Below are 23,877 nucleotides of genomic sequence, written 5' to 3' on the forward strand. Positions count from 1 at the left end.
ATGCTCAATGACTCTAGCTGTGTGACCATGGGTAAGTCACAACTTCTCAGAGTCTCAGTTTCCTCATCTACAAAATAAAGATAATGATAATACTTGCACTACCTACCTCACCAGATTGTGACTAAACAGTTTTGCAAACAAACCTTAAGTTACTAAAAGTATGTAATTATTATTTTAAGAGGAAGGATGAGAGAGAAATATGGAACCCCAAAGTAAAAGCAATTCATTGGTAGAGGTAAGTATATATATTGTACAAACTGGTGAAAAAGAACAGGAAACTATACCAAAAAATGCTCCAAATGAATGTACAACTTAGAAATAAGAGATCCCATTATAAATGAATGAGAAAAGTCAGAAAGAAAGCATCTTTCACATCTATGAAGTGTGGAGAGCTTCCATGACTTGCCTAGAGTCACTCAGACAATATGTATCAAAGGCATTGATCCCAAGGCTTCCTGGGCTCAGGGGCCAGCTGCCCACTATATCACAACCAAACAACAGATAGGGATGATAATAAAGATAAAAAAGAGAAACTTGATCTCATAAAATTTTAAAAAGTTTTGCACAAACAAAACCAATGCAATTACAACTGGAAGGGAAACGGTTAACTAGGGGGGAAAAGATTTTTGCAGCAATGTTACCTGATAAAGGTCTCATTTCCAAGATATGCTGGGAAAAAATGATTCAAATTGATAACGAGTCATTTCACAATTGATTAATGGTCAGGCCTAAGCTGGATAGGACCTAAGAAAGATCCTAGCTAGAGGAGTGGGTTGCATCTGAAGCAACAGTTAATTTATCGGCTATATCTGCTCCTCATTTGCTATTCTCACAACATTGTACTTTTCTCATGGCAGGTACTGTCTAGAGTACAGATGTACATATTCTGTATTCTGAGTCTTTTTTAAAAGTGCCAATTCTTGTCCTCTAACTATTAGTCAATTATGAAATGACTCATTATCAATTTGAATCATCCCCCACCTCCATCTACCCAGTCACAAAGACAATGAGAAGACTGGGAGGTGGGGAGGATGCATGTACAATATCATCAGCATGTCAAAACAACGAATGGGAAAGCAAGAAGAGGGAGGACATGCAGAAATTCATTAACACTTTAGACATAAGTATTGGACCTGTAAGTTCACTGATATGGGGAACTCCCATCAACACTAGTCAGCACCTTCTTTGCAAAGCCATAGAAAGTTGCTTGAAGCATTGAGAGATTAAATACCTTGATCTGGGTCACTGAGGATGTGGTGGATACAGAACTCAAACCTAGGTCTTCTTGGTGCATGCACCAGCTCTCTACCCCCTATACACTTTCAAACTAATAAATCAATGGTGTCAAACTCAAATGGAAAGGGATCCTTTGAGGTCACATACAGACTTCAAAAAAATTAATATTATCTATGTTTTTCTGTGTTTTTATTTAATTAAACATTTCCCAAATGTATTTGGATCTGGGATATTGGACCCACTGGGGAATTTTTTTGTGGGCTGAACAAGTGTAAGTTTGACAACTCTGTGCTAAATCACTAACTTCACCTAGTAGGATGAAGGACAAGGACTAAGGACCTGAATTCAACTCTACACGACCATAGATCCTCCCTGAGCCACTTCTGATTAGAGGACAGGGCAGAGAACTCCTCAAAGAACCTCTATTTAAGGAGGGTACAGCAGCCTCTTCATTTCCCACCCAACTTTCTCCAAGGTACCTTCCTCATAGCTCCCCTTTTCAGCTTCTTCCCCCATTAGATTATAAACTCATCGAAGGCAGGGAATGACTTTTGAGTATTTATATCCCCAGGACTTAGCACAGCAGTAGGTTCTTAGCAAAAGTTTATTAACTATTGATTAACTGTTTCTTCCTCTCCCTTTCCCAACCCTTTATCTTATTCTTCACCAGGACTACAAAAAAATGGATCCAGAATCCATCCTCATTCTTTCTTCTCTTTGTCCCAGTATGTAAGGAGAATTTTGTTATTCTTTTTAGATTGTAGTTTCAAGGATACATGGCCATGGCAATTTCTAGCTTCCAGATATTAGATAATAACTCCCAGTATAGCTACTCGGATCCTACGTAGTGATTCCCAAATTCATAGTAATAGTCTTCTTTTGAGGGTGAGACTGGGCAGTGAGATATGGGGTGACATAATGTGATACTTAACTACACTTGCACTTGATGATATTGCTAACGTCAACCTATGACCTTAATGTTGACAGACCAATATGAGTTGTTTCTAATAAGTAAAATAGTTAACCATAGAGAAAAACTGTTACCAAAACCAAATATAAGAAATCAAATGAAGAATAAAGAAATAAAACTATATCGGAGAAAAATGTATACTTATAGGCCAACTAAATGAAAATGTTCAAACAAAAAAAAGGTAGGGGAACTGTCTTCTTAAAATATTAAATATCCAAATTCATAAAACAAGAGATATCATCTAACCAAAGTACCATTGGAAAAAAAGAAATTTAATAGGCAATTAAAACAGCTTTAATAGGTCAGCTTAAAACAAAAAATTAAGAGTAAATGAATTCACAAATGAATTCTATGAAACACTTATAAACAAATCATCTCACTGCTACATAATATGTTTTTAAAAACATGGAAAGTACATTATCCAATTTTTTGGAGACAGTCTTGCCCTTTAAACTACAGAGAATGACCATCAAGGTCAGTATCATTAATAAACATCCAAACAAAATTTAAATTAGAATACAGAAATTCCATCCAAGCAAAATCCTAGCAAGCTGTTGTATACAGTTTCCAAGACACTCCTTTTCCTTCCTCAACAAGTTCAATATCTAGCTTACAAACTTTCTCTCCTCCTCAACTCCTACTCCAGATCCCATACTAGGGAACTTCAACAAATATACTCAAAACACCCTCAAACACCTCCATTCAGTTCCTCAACCTAACTCATTTCTGAAGATCTATTTTTCCAACCCAACTCAGTCCTACAAAGATGGGTCCATACCCTTGATTTTGCCACCACCCATAAATGCACTACCCTCTATGTTCAAGAACTCTGAAATCTCTTCTCTAACCATAACTGGTTGGCTATCCACCTCTCCCTATGCCTTCCTGTTCTTCATCCATACTTTATGATCTCTAGTCCCTCTACCCCTCAGTCCTCTTCCAGACCATCAATTCTGCACTAGCTGTTTTCTCCTGTGTTTCCTCCATCTGTTAAGATGGGGAACCAGTTCAATTCTAAAATGTCTTTTTAAGTCCCTGGGCCCCCTAATCATATCAACAATTATGCCCTGCCAACCCTTAGTCTTAGATCACTCCTACCATCTGCTGACTTTGGTCCTATACAACTGCTGCTGAACAAAGCTATAGAAAATCATGTAAACGCTTTAACCGGGTACACTACAAATTAATGCCACACAACCTCAAATGGACATTCACTGATGCTAGACAATCCTTCTATACTTCCCTTTATCAACGTACTATCCCACCCTCCACAGCAGCTCTCAAAAAGATTTTCACATTCCTCAAACCTCCTATGGCTCCCTATCTCCCCATCTCTCAACTGAGAACTTTGCCTCATATTTTATAGAAAAATAGAATCATGGGGCGGCTGGGTGGCGCAGTGAATAGAGCACCAGCCCTGGAGTCAGGAGGACCTGAGTTCAAACCAGCCTCAGACACTCAACACTTACTAGCCATGTGACCTTGGGCAAGTCACTTAACCCCAATTGCCCTGGTTTCCCGCTCCAAAAATGCAAAAAAAAAAAAAAAAAAGAAAGAAAAATAGAATCCATTCAATCAAGAGCTCCTTCTTCCTCATCTCATATCACCCAGATGCTTTCTGTACTACCGTGTTTCCCTGATAATAAGACCTATCCCGAAAATAAGCCCTCCCCTTACTGTGTAAGATTCCTCTAAAATAAGCCCTCCCCCTAAAATAAGCCCTATTGAGATTGCTACTGTAGTGAAGGTGATCCCCTGCGCTACACGCTACATTACAGTACCCTCTGTATGCACCGTCCCCCCCCCGGGTGAAACACACACCGCGCTCCGAGCTGCATCCAATCAGAGCTGCAGCAGTGAGTACGTCATCCTGTTCTTCCCCAGTGATTTGCTTATTGAATAAAGGTACATTTTTTTGTTCACATTTACCTGTTTATTAAAATTGCTGTCAATGTTCATTAAAATAAGACCTCCCCTGAAAATAAGCCCTCTGGTGTTTTTCTGTCCAAAAAAATTAATAAGACAGTGTCCTATTATCAGGGAAACATGGTATCTCCTTTACCTGTCTCACACAAACATGTGGCTCTACTTCTTGCCAAAACAAACCCTCTACCTGCATAAGTGGTCCCCTTCCATCCTGTTTCCTCCAAGAGATTCATCCCTACTCTCTCACTTATTTTCCATCTTTCCCTAACTCCTTTCCTACTCCCACAAACATGCCTATATCTCTCCCATTCACAAAAATTTCTCACTTGATCCATCATCGTTATCATTCTGTATCTCTTTTGCCCTTTGTGACAAAATTCCTGCAGAAAGCACTTCTTAACTCTTCTTAACTCTCTACAACTTGGCTTCTGACTTCCATCACTCCACCAAAACTGCTCTCTTCAAAATTACCGGTGATTTGTTGAATGCAATGAATGGCCTTTTGTCAATCCTCATTCTTCCTGAACTCTCTGAAGCCTCTGAGACAATGATCTGCTTCTCTTTGATATTCTCCTCTCCTAAGCTTTCAGGAAACCACTCTCTCCTGCTACCTGTTACTTCTTAGTCTCCTCTGCTGAATCCTCATCCAGATCACAACTTCTAACCATAGGTGTCCCTCAGGGTTCTATCCTAGGCCTTTTTCTCTTCTCCTTCTATACTACTTCACTTGCTGATGTCATCAGCTCCCATGGATTTAATTATCTATCACCTCTATTCTGTTGATTCTTAAATTTATCTATCTTTTCCTAACCTCTCTGCCAACCTCCAGTTTCACATGTCTAACTGTTCTTCAGACATCTAGTACTGAATGTCCAATAGACTTCCTAAACTCATCATATCCAAAATGAAATTCATTATCTTTCCCCCTAAGATCTCCCCCCTCCATTGGAAGCTTCCCAATTACTTTCAAGGGCCCCATCATTCTCCTAGTTACTCAGGTTTGCAACCTAGAAGTCATCCTGGACTCTTACTATCTTTTAACCCACCCCAACCAACATGTTGCCAAGGTTCTGTCAATTTCACTTTTGTAACATATCTCAAATATGCCCACACCTTCTCTCCTCTGACACTTACTAGTGCAAGCCTTCATCCCCTCACACCTGAATTACTGTAATATCCTGATGCTGGATCAGCCTACCTCAAGTCTCTCCCCACTCAAATACATCCTCCATTCATCCATCAAAAGAATTTTCCTAAATTGCAGATATGAACATGACAACCCTTCTACTCAATAAGCTCCAGTGGCCCTCAAAAATACTGTGGCATTTAAAGATCTTCATAAACTCCTCCCACCCTCAACCTTTCCATTCTTCTTATCTTACTCTCCATCATGAATTCTTTCATTAAGTGACACTGGCCTCCTTGCTGTTCCCCAAACAAGACACTCCTTTTTGACAGGAGCCAAGATGGCATAATAAGCAGGAAATCGCCTGAATTCTCCCACATTCACCTCCAAACAACTATAAAATAGCAACCCAAAATGAATTACAGAATGGTAGAACCAACAAAAAGACAGGATGAAACAATTTTCTAGCCTAAGACAACTTAGAAGATTGGCAGAACTATACTCAGGTAAAAGGGGAGTGCGGTCCAGGAAAGACAGCATCCTGGAAAGCCAGCAGCAGGCCCTGCCTCAATAAGCCAACAGGAGGTCCTAAGCCCACCGCACCACAGTACCAGGCAAACACAGCACCAAATGGGCAGCAACAGCACCAAGCCCCCCACAACCACATGTCTCAGCACAGAACGAGTTGAGCCACTAGTAACATCAGCCTCCCTACCCCACCCCATCCACACCTCGGTGCGGCACCAGACAAAAAACCAGTACCTACAGCCTCCAACACAAGAAGCATGGGACAGTGCCCCTTCTACCCCAGGAACAGAGTTCAACTTTAAAAGTAATGAAATAGGATGGAAAAGATGAGCAAAAAATAACAACACCTGACCACTGAAAGTTATTATGGTGACAAGTAAGATCAAGACACAAAATCAGAAGAAAACAATAATGTTAAAATGCCTACATAAAGAGGTAGAAGAAAAACTGGGAAAAGAAATGAGGGTAATGCAAAAGAATCATGAAAAAAAATCAGCCTGATAAAGGAAGCACAAAAAATATAAAAAGATGTGCAAAAATTTACTGAAGAAACAATTTCCTAAAAATTTGAACTGGACAAACAGAAAAGGAGTTTAAAAAAGCAAATTGAAGAAAGCAAATCTTTTTTCAAATTAAATTTTATGTTTATTTTTAGTTTACATCATTCATTTCCACAAGATTTTAGGTAACAAATTTTCTCCTCTCAATTTCACTTTTTAAGTATCATCCCTTTCTATTCAATTGGTCCTGTGCCCTCTCTCTATGTATACCTGCACACATATATACACACACTCACAGATGTATTCATACACCCATATACCCTCCTATATAGACATATATGTATGTGTATATATATACACATTTATATTCCCTTCAACTATTCTCATACTGAGAAAAGTTTTATAAATTCTGATTATCATTTTTCCTTGTAAGAATGTAAATAGTTCAACTTTGATAAGTTCCTTATGATTTATTTTACCTGTTTACCTTCCCATGCTTCTCTTGCTTCCTGTATCTGAATGTCAAATTTTCTATTCAACTCTGGTTTTTTCATCATGAATGCTTGAAAGTCCTCTATTCCTTTGAATGACTATATTTTCCACTGAAATATGATACTCAGTTTTGCTGGGTAGGTGATTCTTGGTTTTAATCCCAGCTCCTTTGACCTCTGGAAAATCAAATTCCAGGCCCTTCGATCCCTCAGTGTAGAAGCTGCCAGATCCTGTGTTATCCTGATTGTCTTTCTACAATATTCAAATTGTTTCTTCTTGGCTGCTTGTAACATTTTCTCCTTGATCTGGAAACTCTGGAACCTGACTATAATATTCCTGAGAGTTTTCCTTTTGGGATCTTTTTCAGGAGGTGATCAGTGGATTCTTTCAACCTCTATTTTGGCCTCGGTTCTAAAACATCAGGACAATTTTCCTTGAGAATTTCTTGAAGGATGATTTCTAGATTCTTTTTTTGATCATGGCTTTCAGGTAGTCCAATAATTTTTAAATTACCTCTCCTGGACCTATTTTCCAGGTCTGTGGTTTTTCCAATGAGATATTTAACATTGCCTTCTATTTTTTCATTTGTTTGGATCTGTTTAATAGTATCTTGATTTCTCCTCAAGTCATTAGCTTCCATTTGCTCCAATCTAATTCTGAAGGAACGATTCTCTTCAGTTTGAGTCTTTTTCCATCTGGCAAATTCGGCTTTTTAAGGCATTCTTCTCTTCACTGGCTTTTTGAGCTTCTTTTTTCATTTGGGTTAGTCTATTTTTAAGGCGTCATTTTCTTCAATCAGGTTGTTGACTCTCTTCATGATTTTCTTGCATCATTCTCATTTCTCTTCCCAATTTTTCCTCCACTTCTCTTATTTGGTTTTCAAAATCCTTCTTAAGCTCCTCTATAGCCTGTAAGCAGTTCATATTTTTCTTGGAAGCTTTTGGTACAGGAGTTCTGACTACATTGTCTTCCTCCTGTTCAAAGCATGCTTTGATCCTTTTTTTCCCCAAAAATAGGAATCTCAGGTTTGACTGTTGTGCTTGCTTTGCTTTTTGCTTGCTCATGTTGCCACTCAATTACTTGACTTTTGAGCTCTCTGCCACAGTAAAACTCTGCTTCCAAAGAGGAGAGCTTTGTCCCAAATAGCTGGGGGTTTCACAGCTGCCAGAGCTATTAGTTGACTACCCTCTCTGAAGCCTCCACTGGCTCTGGCACCTGGTCATGCACCCCAGGACCTCCACCCTAGACAGCAATCCAGATCCAACCAGGTTAAAGCAAGAGCAATTACCCCTCAGGAAGGTAGCCTGGTCCCCCTACAATCTGTAGGCCAAGAGCTCTGAAGCAGCCACGTGGCGGTGGCCACATGCTTCAGCTGCTTGTCCCTCCAGGGGCAAAGGCCGAACCACACTCCTGGTCCCCCTGTTCCCACAAAGTCCACACTGACCTCTCACTTTGTCTTTGGCACTTATGGGTTGATAACTCTGGAAACTACCACAGCTGCTTGTAATACACTCTCCCAAAGCACCTCCAGCCAGGGCTGGTCAGGCCGCCCTGGGGCTAAAATCTCAGGCTCATGCAAGGCTGGGTGCTGCCTCAAGCATGCTGCGATGGACCCTGCCTGCCAGTCTGCCAGGCTTCCTTCAGCAGGATATTTGTTTCTCTCTGTCACTTTGTGGGTTCTGTAGCCCTAAAGTTTGTTTAGAGACATTTTTATAGGTATTTGAGGTGGTTATGGGGGGTGGGGGTACACAGAGTTTTCCTGCTTCTATGCCGCCATCTTGGCTCCACCCCTAAATGGAAGGATTTTTGTTCTCTCAAGAAAATAAATCTTTAAAAATTAGAACTGGACAAGTGAAAGCTACTGACTCTATAAGATAACAAGAATCAATCAAAAAAATCAAAAGAATGAAAAAATAAAAAAAATGAAAAATATGTCACTGGAAAAATAACTGACATGGAAAATAGATCTGAGAGAGATGATTTAAGAATTACTGGATTAACTAAAAGTCATGATGAAAACTGCCTTGACATCCTAAAACCAGAGGGTAAAATAGACACTGAAAGGATCCACCAACCGCCTCTGGGAAAAGATCCAAAAGGAACTCCCAGGAACAGTATAGCCAAATTCCAGAACTCTTAGTTCAAGAAGAAAATACTGCAAGCAGCCAGAAAGAAACAATTAAAATATCAACGTGCCACAGTCAGGATTACACAGGATTTATCAGCTTCAACATTAAAGGATGGGAGAGCATGGAATACAATATTCTGAAAGACAAAGGAGCTAGGACTACAATCAAGAATCACCTACCCTTCTGAAACTGAACATAATCAAATTCCTTCAGGGGAAAAAATGGTCGTTCAATGAAATACAAGACTATCAAGCTTTCCTGATGAAAAGACTAGAGAACAAAAAATTGGATTTTCAATTGCAAGACTCAAAAGAAGAATAAAAAAGGAAAAATGGAAATAGAAAACATAGGAGATTCAGTAAGGCTAAACTGTTTACATCCCTACATCAGAAGATGTATCACTTCTAGTATAGTTAGAAGGAGTATAAATAAACAGAAGTTTATATAAGGTGACTTTGAGGAGAGGCTGTAAAGAAAATTTAAGGTGTGAGAAAGAGGATTACACAAGGAACAGAAGGAAGGGAGGGGCTGAAATGCAGTAAATTATCTCAGATGAAAAGGCAAAAAAGACCTATTGCATATGGGAATATGGGAGGATGGGCACTAGGCATCACTCGAACCTTACTCTCATCTAAATTTGCTCAAAGAGGGAATAACATACACAGTCAGTCAGGTAGAGAAATCTAGCTTACCCTACAAGGAACGACAAGAAAAAGGGGTTAAGTGGGGGGGAGGGGAGGATGAAAAAAGGGAGGGCAGATTGGAGGAGGTAGTAATCAGAAGTAAAATACTTGTGAGAGAAAGGATAAAAGGATAGAGAGAAGAATAAACAGAAGGAAAAATAGGAAGGAGGGAAATACACAGTTAATAATCATAACTGTGAATGTGAATGGAATTAACTTTACCATAAAACAGAAGCAAAGAGCAGAGTGAATTAAAAACCAGAATGTTACAATATGCTGTTTATAACAAAACACCCTGGGGGGCAGAGTCAAGATGGCAGACTAGAAACAGGACCTCCGCGTGGCTCCAGTTTTCCCCTTCCCCAATTCATGTAAAAGGGATCTCTGAACAAACTTTAGAGCTACAGAACCAACAAAATGACACAGAGAAGCTAACATCCTGCTGAGGACAGCACAGGAATTGGTCAGTGTAGTGCTCTGGGAGCCAGGCCCAGCCCCACACCAAGGTTTTAACCCCAGGGCAGCCTGACCAACCACCAGTTGGAGGGCCTCCAGATCACCAGCAGCTGTGGCCGTTTCCAGAATTATCAACACATAGATGCGAAGGACAAAGTGAGAGGTCAGTGCAATGTGGACTTTGGGACCAGTAGTAGGGAGAGTGCCGGCTTTTGCCCCCAGGGCAAGAAGCCCCTGAGGGCTGCGGCACAGCCAGCACCATGTTGCAGCTTCAGCTCCTGGCCTGCAGACTGTAGGGGTAACCAAGCAACCTGTCTGATGGGTAATCACTCTTGCTTTAACCTGCTTGGATCTGGATTGCAGTTTAGGGTAGAGGTCCTAGGGTGCATGCCCAGCTTGCCAGAATGTGTGGAGGTTTAGGAGAGGACACCCAATTAATACCTCTGGCAGCTGAGAAAACCCCGGTGTTTGCGATGGAAGCTCCTCTGTCTGGTGGCAGAGTCCTACTGTCGCCAAAAGCCCAAAAGTCAAGTAATTGAGTGGCAACATGACCAGGAAAAGGAAGCCAAGCAAACATAAGAATCCAACATTAGACTCCTATTTGGGGGACAAAAAAGATCAAAACATGGAACAGGAGGAAGACAATGAAGTCAGAACTCCTGCATCAAAAGCTTCAAAGGAAAATACGAGGTGGTTACAGGCCATAGAAAACCTTAAGAAGCAGATAAGAGAAGTGGAGGAAAAATTGGGAAGAGAAATGAAAATGAAGCAAGAAAATTATGAAATGAGAGTCAATAGCCTGACTGACGAAGATAACACTTTAAAAAACAGATTAATAACTCAAATGGCAAAAGAGGCTCAAAAAGCCAATGAGGAGAATAATGCCTTAAAAAAGTCGAATTTGCCAGATGGAAAAAGAATCTCAAAAGCTCACTGAGGAGAATCATTGCTTCAGAATTAGATTGGAGCAAATGGAAGCTAATGACTTGAGGAGAAATCAAGATGTTGTTAAACAGATCCAAACAAATGAAAGAATAGAAGGCAATGTGAAATATCTCATGGGAAAAACCACTGACCTGGAAAATAGATCCAGGAGAGATGATTTAAAAATTATGGGACTACCTGAAAGTCATGATCAAAGAAAGAACCTAGAAATCATCCTCCAAGAAATTCTCAAGGAAAATTGCCCTGACGTTTTAGAACCAGAGGGCAAAATAGCGGTTGAAAGAATCCATCGACCACCTCCTGAAAAAGATCCCAAAAAGTAAACTCCTAGGAATATTATAGTCAGGTTCTGGAATTCCCAGATCAAGGAGAGAATATTACAAGCAGCCAGGAAGAAACAATTTGAATATTATGGAAACACAATCAGGATAACACAGGATCTGGCAGCTTCTACGCTGAGGGATCGAAGGGCCTGGAATATGACATTCCGGAGATCAAAGGAGCTGGGATTAAAACCAAAAATCACCTACCCAGAAAAACTGAGTATCATGTTTCAGGGGAAAACATGGTCATTCAGTGGAATAGAGGACTTTCAAGCATTCTTGCTGAAAAAATCAGAGTTGAATAGAAAATCTGACATTCAGATACAGGAAGCAAGAGAAGCATGAGAAGGTAAAACAGGCAAAAGAAATCATAAGGAAACTTATCATAGTTGAACTACTTACATTTCTACATGGAAAAACGATAATTGTAACTGATGAAACTTTTCTCAGTATGAAAATAGTTGAAGGGAATAGAAATATATATATTTATTTATTTACAGTCTTTATCAGAGGGTATATAGGTGTATAATTACATATGTGGATGTGTATATATATATATATATATATATATGTTTACAGGTATACATAGATAGAGGGCACAGCACCAATCTAATAGGAAGGGATGATACTTAAAATTTGAAATTAAGAGGTAAGAGAGGAATATAATGAGAGGAGATGGGGAGAGACAGAATGGGGCAAACTATCTCATATAGAAGAGGCAAAGGAAAATGGGTACAATGGGGAGGAAGAACAGGAAGGCATAAGGGAATGGGTCAACCTTATACTCATTGAATTTGGCTCAGGGAGGGAACGACATACATACTAAATAGGGTATCTCACCCTACAGGAGAGTAGGGGGGAAGGACATGAGAGGGGGGATGATAGAAAGGAGGACAGGCTGGGAGGGAAGGAATTTGGAAGCACACACTTTTGAAAAGGGACAGGACCAAAGTAGAGAATAGATCAAGTGGGAGATGGGATAGGAGGGAGGGAAATATAATCAGTCTTCTTCAATTTATCTACTATGGTAATGTTTTGCATTAGCTACACATGTATAACCTATATTGAATTGATCTTCCCAGTAAGGGTAGGTGACAAGGGAAGAAGGGAATGACTCTGGAATTCAAAGTTTCAAAACCAAATGTTTAATCATATATATATATATATATATATATACACACACACACACACACATATATATACTATTATTAATACTATTTTATATGTAATTGGGAAATAAGAGGAGGGATATCCTGGGGGACCACTATTTTGGGGAGGTGGGTAGGGGGAAAACGGGGAGAAAATTTGTGACTCAAAATTTGGCAGAAATTAATGAAATAAACCAGAAGTTAATAAAGCATTTGGAAAAAAAATAAGCAAACACCCCTAAAGCACAGAGACACACACCAAGTAAACAGGGCTAGAGTAGAATCTATTGTGCTTCAACTGAAGTATAAAAAAAAAAAAGCAGGGGTAGCAATCCTGATCTCAAGACAAAGCAAATGCAAAAATAGTTTAAATTAAAAGAGATAAGGAAGGAAACTACATCTTGCTAAAAGGTACCATAGACAATGAAGCAATATCAATGTTAAACATATATGTGCCAAATGGTATAGCATCCAAATTCTTAAAGGAGGTGAGTTACAGAAGGAAATAGTACAATTATACTAGTGGTGGACCTTAACTTTTCCCTCTCAGAATGATAACTTGGAAAAAAAACAGAATGAGGATAGAAAAGAATATACCTTTTTTCTTGGTAGTATATGGCACCTACACAAAAACTGACCATTATCATATCAATTATTAGGGCATAAAAACCTCACAACCAAATATAGAAAAGTATTAAATGCATTCTTTTCAGATCATAATGCAATGAAATCACATTCAGTAAAGGGCAGTGGAAAACAGATTAAATATTAATTTGAAAATAATCTAATCATAAAGAACAAATGGGTCAAGGAACAAAAATTATAGAAACAATAATTTCATTACTCAGAATGACAATAATCAAAGAACACACCAAAATCAATGGGATGGAACAAAAGCATTACTTAAGGGTAAATTTATTTCTCTAAATTCTTACATCAATAAAATAGAGAAAGAGCAGATCAATGAATTCAGCATTTGAGCCATCCCCAATTGAGCACCAGAGTAGAAATCCTGAAAAACAAAACTGAGACTAATAAAACTAAAAGTAAAAAAAAAAAAACTGCTGAGCTAACAAATAAAACTAGGGGCTGGTTTTATGAAAAAAAAAACAGTAAGATGAATAAAGCATTATTAATTTTTTAATTAAGCAAATTTAAAAAAAATTTCCAGTATCAAAAATGAAAAGGGTAAACATATTACCACCAATAAAGAGAAAATTAAAGCAATTATTAGGAAATATTTTACCAATTATATTCCAATAAATTTGACAATCTAAGCAAAAACAATGAATATTTATGAAACTATTAATTGCCCAGAATAACAGAAGAAATAGAATACTTAATCCCATTTTAGAAGAAGAAATTAAACAAGCCATCAATGAAACTCACCAAGAAAAAATCCCAGGACCAGATGAGTCCACAAGTGAATCCTACCAACCATTCAAACAATTAATTCCAATACATATAAACTATTTGGAAAAATAAGCCAAGAAGGAGTCCTATCAAATTCCCTTTTACTATACAAATATGGTGCTGATACCTTAGCCAGGAGGAGCCAAACAGAGAGAAAACTACAGACCAATTTCTCTAATGAAAAGTGGTATAAAAATTTTAGATAAAATATTAGCAAGGAGATTACAGCAATATTTCACAAGGATCATACACTATGACCAGGTGATATTTACACCAGGAATGCAGGGCTGGTTCAGTATTAGAAAAACTGTAAGTATAAACTGACCACATCAATAATGAAACCAACAGGGGTGGCTAGGTGGCTCAGTGAGTAAAGTGCCAGCCGCGGAGTCAAGAGGATCTGAGTTCGGTTCCAGCCTCAGACGCTTAACACCCACACAAAAAAACTAGCTGTGTAACCTTGGGCAAGTTACTTAACCCCAATTGCCTTCCAAAAGGCAATAATAATAATAATAATGAAACCAACAGGAACATATAATTATCTCAATAGATTCATATAAAGCTTTTGACAAAAATGTAACATCCATTCCTATTAAAAACATTAGACAGCACAGAAATAAATGGAGCTTTCCTTAAAATAAGTAGTATCTATCTAAAACCATCACCAAGCATTATCTGTAATGGGAATAAGCTAGAAGCCTTCCCAATAAGATCAGTGTTCTTGAAGCAAGGATGCTCATTATCACCACTATAACTGAATACTGTACTAGAAACGTAAGCTATAGTAATCAGAAAAGAAAAAGAAACTGAACAAATTAGGCAATGAAGAAACAAAACTATCACTCTTTGCAGATGCTATGATGGTATACTTACAGAATCCTAGACAATCAACTAAAAAACTACTTGAAATAATTAACAGCATCACCATCTGGCTTACATCTCTCCAGCCTTTCACACAGTAGGATAAAATACTTTTATCAAATGCTTTGCCAAAATCTAAGTAAACTGTATCTACAACATTTCCTTTTGTGGTTTTTACAAGACTGCTGAACTAGTCCCGGGCTCAGACACTTAGCACCCACCCAGAAACACCTGGCCGTGTAACCTTGAGCAAGTTACTTAACCCCAATTGCTTAGGGGCAGCCAGGTGGCTCAGCGAGTAAGAGCACCAGCTCCAGTGTTGGGATGACCTGGATCGAATCGTGGGCTCAGATACTCAGCACCACACCCAGAAATCACTGGCCGTGTAACCTTGAGCAAGTTACTTAACCCCAATTGCTTTAAAAAAAAAAAAAAAGACTGCTGAACTAGGAGAATACTATAGATATCATTTACTGAAATTTTAACAAAACTTTTGAAAAAAATATCTCCTACTATTCTCCTGGAAAATATATAGCAACATAGATTAGACAGTGATACACTCAGATGGGTTTAAAAGTAATTGAATCGCTAGACTCAGTAATTATTCATTCAGTGTCAATATACCAGGTCTTCAGGAAGTACCTCCAAGGATCTGTAATTTTCTCTGCACTGTTTACCATTTTTATCAATGAGTATTAGGTTCAATTCCAGACATCTCAGTTTAAGGACATTCCCAAACTTCAAAATATCCAGAAGGTAACCCATCAGTCAATAATCAATAAACACTTATTAAGCACCTATTATATGCCAGGAACTGTGCTATACACTGGGAATAAAAAGGCAAAAAACACAGACCCAGCTCTCAAGGAGCTCACAGTTTAACGGGGAAGACAAAACACTATGTACAAACAAGGTAAATATACAAGAATAACTGGAGATAACCAATATAGGAAAGGCACAAGAATCCAGACTGGGAAAAGCTTCCTATAGAAGGTGGGATTTTAACTGAGACTTGAAGGAAACAAGGAGGCAAAGAAGGAAAACATTCTAGGCATGGGTTACAGAATATGAAAATGCTTGGAGCAGGGAAATGAAGTATCTTGTTTGCGAACAATATCACTGGACCACAGTGAAAGGGAGTAACTTGGGAGGGAGAGATGCTTATGAAGAGCTATGAATGAGAGAGTACTGGGGGTAACAGAGAGCCACTGAATTTTATCAAGTACTGGGAGAAGAGTGAATGGAGAAACTGGCAGAAGCAAGCTCATCAAATCTGGTAAATGTTTAAGTCAGGCAAGAATGTTAAGTATGTGTGAAAGAAAAATGTAAATAAAGTTAAGACTGTTACCACTCAGGGACTTTATATTTTAACCCTGCAAGCCATGGAGAGCCAAGTGAGCCTGTGAACATGGGAAAACTTGCTCACAAGGATAAACTCAAGCTTTGATATGCTTAAAGACTTTGGGGAGAACTCTGAGTTGGGCTATTTCTTCCACAATTTCAGGGAAGAAATCCCAAAGGTGTCACTGAAATCTGCCTGTCTGGACCCTACTACTGCTTTTCTGCTCACTCCATCTCTCTTGTACACCTCAGTTTCCTAACTTATCTGTCTCCCAGAAGAAGGTGAGGCCCTTGTGCACTGACTGGCTTTTCTTTTAGCTTTTGAATCCCAAAACCTGGAACATAGTATACGCTTATCTTTTTTCCACTGAATAGCTAGTATGAGGTCTGAAAAATCCCTTGCCTCCAGTCTCCACCCCTCTTGCTTTCTACACCTCTCTGGGGAAGGGGAGTGGAGACGATTAATAAGTATATTTCATCCATGCAGATAAATAGCCCTAGAAGACCAGTGCATACTACTGTAAAAGACCTCCAGAGTTCAGGTGTACTGTCTACTTAATCCACCTTTCAGTGCCCTGGGTAATTCCTATAGAATTAAGCCTGAAGAGGCAGCCCTGGCAAGCCTAGGGGCCAGAAAGACCAGGATTCATATCCACTGGCTAAGAAATTCTGAGCAAGTACCTTGGTGGCCCCAAGCAACAGTATAAGACTAGAGGAGCAGAAAGACCAGGGTTCAAGTCATAACTGTCCATGTCTGCAAATCACTTCACCTTTCAGTGCTCCAGGCAACTCTTTAAGACTGAAAGTCACAGAATAGCCTCAGATGTACATGGTCACAAGGAGTTTCATCACCTGTATTCTGTACACCAATAAAACCACAAGAATACTGTACTTTGCTGTGCCTCCCCTAAAGGGCAGGGGAGTGAAAATCAGTCAAAAAAATTGTCAGTAAATAAACATTTATTAAGTGTCTAGTATGTGCCAGAAACAATACAAAGAAAGGCAAAAGACAGTCCTTGCCTTCAAGGAGCTCACTATCTGATGGGGGAGACAACACAGAAACTATGTACAAATAAGGACATAATCAGGATAAAAGACCCTTTGATCCAGTGATACCACTGACAGGTCTGTATCCCAAAGGGATCTTAAAACATGGTAAAGGACCTGTTTGCACAAAAATATTTACAGCATCTCTTTCTATGGTAGCTTAAGAATTGGAAATTGAAAGGATGCCCATCAATTGGGGAATGACTGAAGAAGATGTGGTATGGGATTGAGATGGCATACTATTGTGCTTTAAGAAATGACACAGCGCATGGTTTCAGAGAAACCTGGGAAGATGTACATGAACTGACATGAAGTGAAGTGAGCAGAACCAGGAGAACACTGAACATAGTGCAATAATGTCTGATGAAAAATGACTTGGCTCTTCTCAGGGAATCGATCTCAAAGGCCTTATGATGAAAAATGCTATCCACCCCCAAGAAAAAACTGACGTAGCCCGAATGCAGATTGAAGCACACTATTTTTTTACTTTCTTTATCTGTTCAAGTCTTCTTGCATAAAATGATTAATACAGCAATGTTTTACCTGACTGCATGTGTATAATCTGTATCAGATTTTGCTCACCATGGGGGTAGGGAGGGAAGGGGGAGAAGGGGAGGGAGAGAGGAATAGAATTCAGAGCTAAAAATTTTTTTAATAATGTTTAAATGTTTAAAATTGTTTTTACAGATAATTGGGGGAAGAATAAAATATTTAAAAGGGGGGGCTATCATTAAGACAGATCAAGAGGTGAAATGTTAGCTGAGACTTAAAATAAGCCTTTTTTTGGCCTTTCTTTGTATCTTGTATCTCCTCCACCCTTAACTCAGTGCCTGAGTAGAAGTGCTTCAGTGGTAGATGACTTACTTTAGGCTATTCTTAACATCCTGCATCCTCCTGTTTGCTCTAGTGGCTCACAGTAGGTGCTTCCATGCTAAAGGGCCTTCGATTTTGACCTTTCTTGGGCACTGCACTCCCCTGCTCACTTCAGTGGTACACAGCAGGTGCTTCTACGATGGATGACCTCCTCTGTTCTCCTGGAACACTTTCCTAACTTGTCCCTCTCCTGGAGAAGGTAAGGCCCTTGGTTTTTCTCTCTCTCTCTCTCTCTTTCCATCCACCCCACCACGTGCCGGCACCCAGCAGGCCGCCCCGCCCCCGCCCCGCCCACCTCATAGGTGCTGGCCACCCCGAGCCGGTAGAAGACTGGCATGTAGATCTCGGAGGTGATGATGACCACCAGGGCGTAGGTGATGCCGAAGAGCAGGTACATGGCCCCGAAGCGGTATACCTCGGCCGGCGTGCCCAGCACCGTGACGGCCGACATGAAGCTGGCCGTGAGCGACAGGGACACGGGCGGCGCCGAAAGCCCGCGCCCGGCCATGACGAAGTCGGCCTCGCTGCCCTGACCGCTGTCCGTGAACGCGTAGTAGACGCCCAGGGCGGCCGAGACGAGAAGCATGCCCAGGAACACCGCGTAGTCCCACTCCGAGACAGTGTCCGACATGGCGGCCGCTCGTGGCCTCTGGGGCTGGCCCCGGCTGTTCGGCTACCCCTGCCTCGAGGAGGACGCCACGCGAGACCGGCCCACTCGCGAATGCCCGCCTGCGCCCAGAGTCGTTAGGCTGCCCGCGTGCTGGGGGGCGTGCGCACACACGCCGGCGGGACGGTGCATGCGCTCTCAGAGGGGCCGTCCCCGCCCCCTCTGCCCCAAGCAGGATCTTGAACCTCACCTGCACGTGCAGCAGAAGGGACGGTGGGCGGGCCACTTGAACTAGCCTTTCAGAAAGTTTGTGGGCCGCCAAGTATATGTTGTGGATTCAAGTCGTCTATAAACGTTAGTTTATTAAGGCTTACTTACTATGGGGCCAGGCGCTGTGCTAACGTTTCCACATAATTGATTGCCTTGGTAATTCTGGAAGCTTGGTAGCATGGGACAGTGAGCAGGGCACGTGAAGACAGGAAAGTCCAGAGTTCAAATTCTACCCCCCAGCGTTTATGAGCTATGCGCCTTGGAGGAAATCATTTCATTTAACCCGTTTGCGCTAGTGTCTTCACCTGAGGATGATAAAAGCATCCACCGCCCCTAGTTACTGTGAGGATCAAATGAAGTCTTATTTGTAAAGCATATAATAGGTAGGGTCTTCAATTCTGGGTGACCTTCCCTGAACTTGGCCCAGCTCCTGGCACAAAGAAGACCATTAATAATTCCTTCCTTCCTTTCCTCCTTTTATCCTTCCTTCTTCCCTCTTCTCCCTTCTTTCCTTCCTTTTCTTCCTTTCTTCCTCCCTCTTTCCCAGGGTCATTGTAAGGACCAAAGAGACACACTTCTAAGAATGTTTGTTGTAAGGTCTAAATAAGATAACATGGTTAAAAAACTTATGTAAATGCTGTTGTTCTTTAATATTAATCTATTAATTTAATAATTAAATATTAATTAGTTAATTAAAATTAATTTAATAATTAAATTTTCTATTGATCTATGCATTTTGTTTTATTCATTTAAAATAATTCAGAAGGGATCTTGAGGCTTCATCAGACTGCCAGAGGGCTCCATGCCACCAAAAAAAAAACCAACAACTAAGAATCTCTAGTTTATCCATTAGATTCAATTCCATCCATTAAAATGTGAATTCCTTGAAGGCAGGAACTATCTTTTGATTTTTTCTGTATTCCCAGTGCTTAGTACAGTACCTGACATATAGTGGATGCTTAATAATTGTTTATTAACTGATTATTGACTGGTTTGGAGGAGAGGCCATGAGATGTATAGTCTGTGTGGAGACCCAGCTCTACCACTTACAGAGAAAAAAGACATATTGGAGCATAAGGGGGAGGAACTATACTAACTTGGATATCTTTCTGTCAGCTAGAAATGCTTAGATATTAGGTTAATGATAATTTTTTTATTGTTGCTGAGTCATTTCAGTCATGTCCAACATGTGACTCCACTTAGGAATTAACAGAGTACAATATTCATATCTTTTCTTTGGTATGCTAAGAGCATAAATCAGTCAGTCAATAAGCATTTATTAAACTGTTGTACAAATCACCAGGGATACAAAGAAAGGCAGAGACCACTGATGCTCTTGGTGCACTCATAGTCTAATGGAGGAGACAATGCATAAACAATTATGTAGAGTCAATGTATATATAGGATAAATTAGAAATAATTAATAGAGAGAAGACACTGGCATTGAGAGAACTCGGAAAGACTTTTTTGCTGAGGATGGGATTTAGCTGGAACTTGAAGAAAGTCAGAGAAGCCAGGAAGGAGTGATGAGGAGAGAGATAATCATAGGGATGGGGAAACCAATGTAAATCCTCAGAGTTGAGAGTGGAATGTCTTGTTCAAGAAATAGCAAGAATGCATTTCTCATTCCAAATAATGTCACTGAATTGCAGACTATGTATAGAGAGAAATAAGATAGAAGAAGACTGGAAAGGTAGAAAGGGGTCGAGTTATGAAGGGTTTCAAATACCAAACAGATTTTATATTTAATCCTGGAGGTGACAGGGAGCCATTGGAATTTATTGAATAAGGGGGTGACATGGTCATACCTTCACTTCACTTTGGCAGCTTAGTAGAGAATGGACTGTATACTAGTGCCGTCCTAGGAAACTGAGTCACTTCCATTTGAACTGTCTTAGGAAGATTCTGAAGATCATCTGGTAGGATGAGGAACCAGACACTGAGGACCTTTCCTGAGCTAAATAAACTGCTGAACATTTAAACTCTGCTACAGAGAACGCAACTCTGATGGGCTGGCCATGCTGTTTGAATGCCAAATTGCCTGAAAGACCATTTTACGGAGAGCTCAAACAAGATAATCATTCACAAGGTGGTCAGAAAAAGTGATAAAAGGACACTCTCAAGGTCTCTCTGAAGATCTTTGGAACTGATTGTGTGACATGGGAGACACTGGCACAGGACTGCCCAGTATGGCGTGCCCTCATCAGAGAAGGTACTGTGCTCTTTGAGCAAAGCAGAATTGAAGTAGGTCAAAGGAAACAGGAGATGCACAGCTTAAGAGAATCTACCTAAAGTATTCATATGGACTATTGCTGCCTGACCTGTGGCAGAGCATTCCAGGCTCATGTTGGTTTGATCAGCCACAGTCAGACCCATTGTAACGTGACTCTAACATAGTGATGTCATTTTGGTCCTCTTTGAAAAAAAGGACAACAATAACCAACCAACCAGAGAATAGATTGGAGATTATCCTAACTTCCTCAGTTTATAATTCAAAGTGCTCAGAGACAGCATGAAAAGTCATGTACAAACAAGCCATAAATTGGAGCTGATCAACAAAAGCGCCTTCATACAACCTGCCCCAGTTGGATTTATTTTCTCGATTATACTGGGAATTTAAAGTACAGGGTTTTTCAGTGCTATGAGAGCTTAAAACTGCACTATGACTTTTGGTACACCCTGTATTCTTAGGATAATTGCCTATAATTTTATATAACATCCTATCACGAAAAAGTTAAAACATGTGATATGTTCTTTGATTTGTACTCATATTAATCTTGAGAGGTAATCGAGTGTTAAGTATATTTTCATCAGCAGTTAAATAACTACACCATAGAGCAACAGCCCTAGAGTCAGGAGGACCTGAGTTCAATTCCAGCCTTGGACACTTAACACAAAAACTAGCCATGTGACCTTGGGTACTTAACCCAATTGCCCTCCAAAAAGCAAAAAAAAATAAATGAACGAATAAATAAATAAATACACCAAAATCAGACATTATAGGAATAGAAGATTTTTATCTATGGTACTTTACTTCTTATTATGTATGAATGCAAGGGAGATGTGACCAGTATTCTTCCCATTCTCATATGAGGAAATTAAGGCTCAGGGACTTGGTCATGCTTACACAGCTAGTAAGCTGGAAAGTCAGGATTCCAACCCAACTTTTGTGGGCCCTAGGTCCAGAATTCTATCCATCATGCTCTAATGCATTTGTGTACAGCTTATTAATGGAAGAACCTAGAATTTTACCCTGGTTTTCTGATAGCCCATTCATTCTTCTTGTAGATGGCTTCTCTGCCTTAAACAACAGAATAGGTATTTCAATACTTGAAACTGTGCTTAGATCACACTCAGTTACAGAAAACTTTAATGCTTTCAAAATCACCCTAAAAACCCTATAAAACCTAGTGATTGCAAGGCTAATACAGATACAGTTATCAATTTGGTTTTGTCCACCACAAACACCAAAATTTAAAAAAGAAGGGAGCTGTATTCACAAGCTCTACTTTTGTTAAAGTTTATGTTTATCTCATTTCCATTTTCAGGAGTAGACTCTTCTCTGAGCTAGTGGAAACAGTGAGCTATGTGACCCTGGACAACTCAATTAACCTCTCAACCCCAGTTTTACCATCTGTGAAAGAAAGGTATCAATATCTGCCTCACAGGATTGAATGGCATCATATACATAAATATACATTAAATGCTTTGCAGACCATTAAGAACTATATAGTTATTTATCATCATTGTCATTATGGAATCTTCCTTGATTACAATTGTGCAGACAAAACTTATCATCTAAATACTCCTATGATGTGTATATTTCATAATCACTTTATACTTGGTTCAAATAAAAAGAGGGATGATAAATATGTCCGATTTACATGTCATAACTTGATTATACTTAGATATATGGCACAAGTATGTATTTGAACATGCCAAGTTGTGAAATAAATGTCACTGTGTCCATGTTTATTGGCCAGATAAATAGCTTGGGATGATTTCAAGCAAATTATTTGTTTAAAAATTATAAAATTTCTAGCTCTAAATGTGTGGTTTCAATTTTGTTCACTTCCATTCCATTGGACCCATCTTGGTTTGTAGCATTTACGATAACTAGTATGTTGTATTATATATGTGGATACTGATTGAAATTTTTAATAGATTTATCCTTTTTTTTAAAAGCAATTGGGGTTAAGTAACTTGCTCAGGGTTACATGGCCAGTTATTTCTGGGTGTGGTACTAAGTATCAGAGCCTGGATTCAATCCCAGGTCATCCCGACACTGGGGCCAGTGCTCTTACTCACTGTGCCACCTGGCCACCCCTAAGCAATTGGGGTTAAGTAACTTGCTCAAGGTTACACGGCCAGTTATTTCTGGGTGTGGTGCTGAGTATTTGAGCCCGGGATTCGATCCAGGTCATCCCAACACTGGAGCCTGTGCTCTTACTCACTGTGCTACCTGGCCACCCCATTTCAGTGACTTTTCAAGGATTGAACCAACATTAGCTGGAAGAGCCATAATTAGAACCAAGGAAGGCCTTCTAACTCTCAAATCACACCACACGATGATAGGTTTTAAGAATTACCAAGTCAGAGGCAGTTAGGTGACATAGTAAATAGATCACCGGCCCTGGAGTCAGGAGGACCTAAGTTCAAATCTGACCTCAGACACTTAACACTTACTAGTTGTGTGACCTTGGGCAAGTCGCTTAATCCCAATTACCCTGCCTTCCCCCCTCCAAAAAAGACCAAAAATAAATAGAAATAAGAAAGCCTATATGATAAATAGTGTGTGTTGATTTTTTTTTTAATAAATAAATAAGGGGCAGCTAGATAGTGCAGTGAGTAAGCACCAGCCCCAGAGTTGGGAGGATCTGGGATTGGTTCTGGCCTCAGATACTTAATACCCACACAAAAAAAAATGGCCGTGTTACCTTGAGCAAGTTACTTCACCCCAATTGCTTAAATAAATAAATGAATAGATAGATATATAGATAAAG

At 39.8% G+C, this 23,877-nt stretch overlaps 1 protein-coding gene across 1 annotated transcript in view; it reads right to left on the minus strand.

Annotated features, from left to right (window-relative positions):
* LOC138166588 (sodium-coupled monocarboxylate transporter 1-like) overlaps nt 1-18,619 on the minus strand; it is a 79,780-nt gene extending 61,161 nt beyond the window's left edge. Inside the window, exon 1 of the mRNA XM_069095071.1 lies at nt 18,293-18,619. Coding sequence (XP_068951172.1) covers nt 18,293-18,583 — 291 coding nt within the window. The 5' untranslated portion in view covers nt 18,584-18,619. The remainder of the gene's footprint in view (nt 1-18,292) is intronic.
* Between the last annotated feature and the right edge of the window lie 5,258 nt (nt 18,620-23,877).

The sequence above is a fragment of the Petaurus breviceps genome, unplaced genomic scaffold (assembly GCF_028583685.1).
Source record: "Petaurus breviceps papuanus isolate PSGF00001 unplaced genomic scaffold, PetGlider_PUasm1.0 225, whole genome shotgun sequence".
NCBI classification, from domain to species: Eukaryota; Metazoa; Chordata; class Mammalia; order Diprotodontia; family Petauridae; genus Petaurus; species Petaurus breviceps.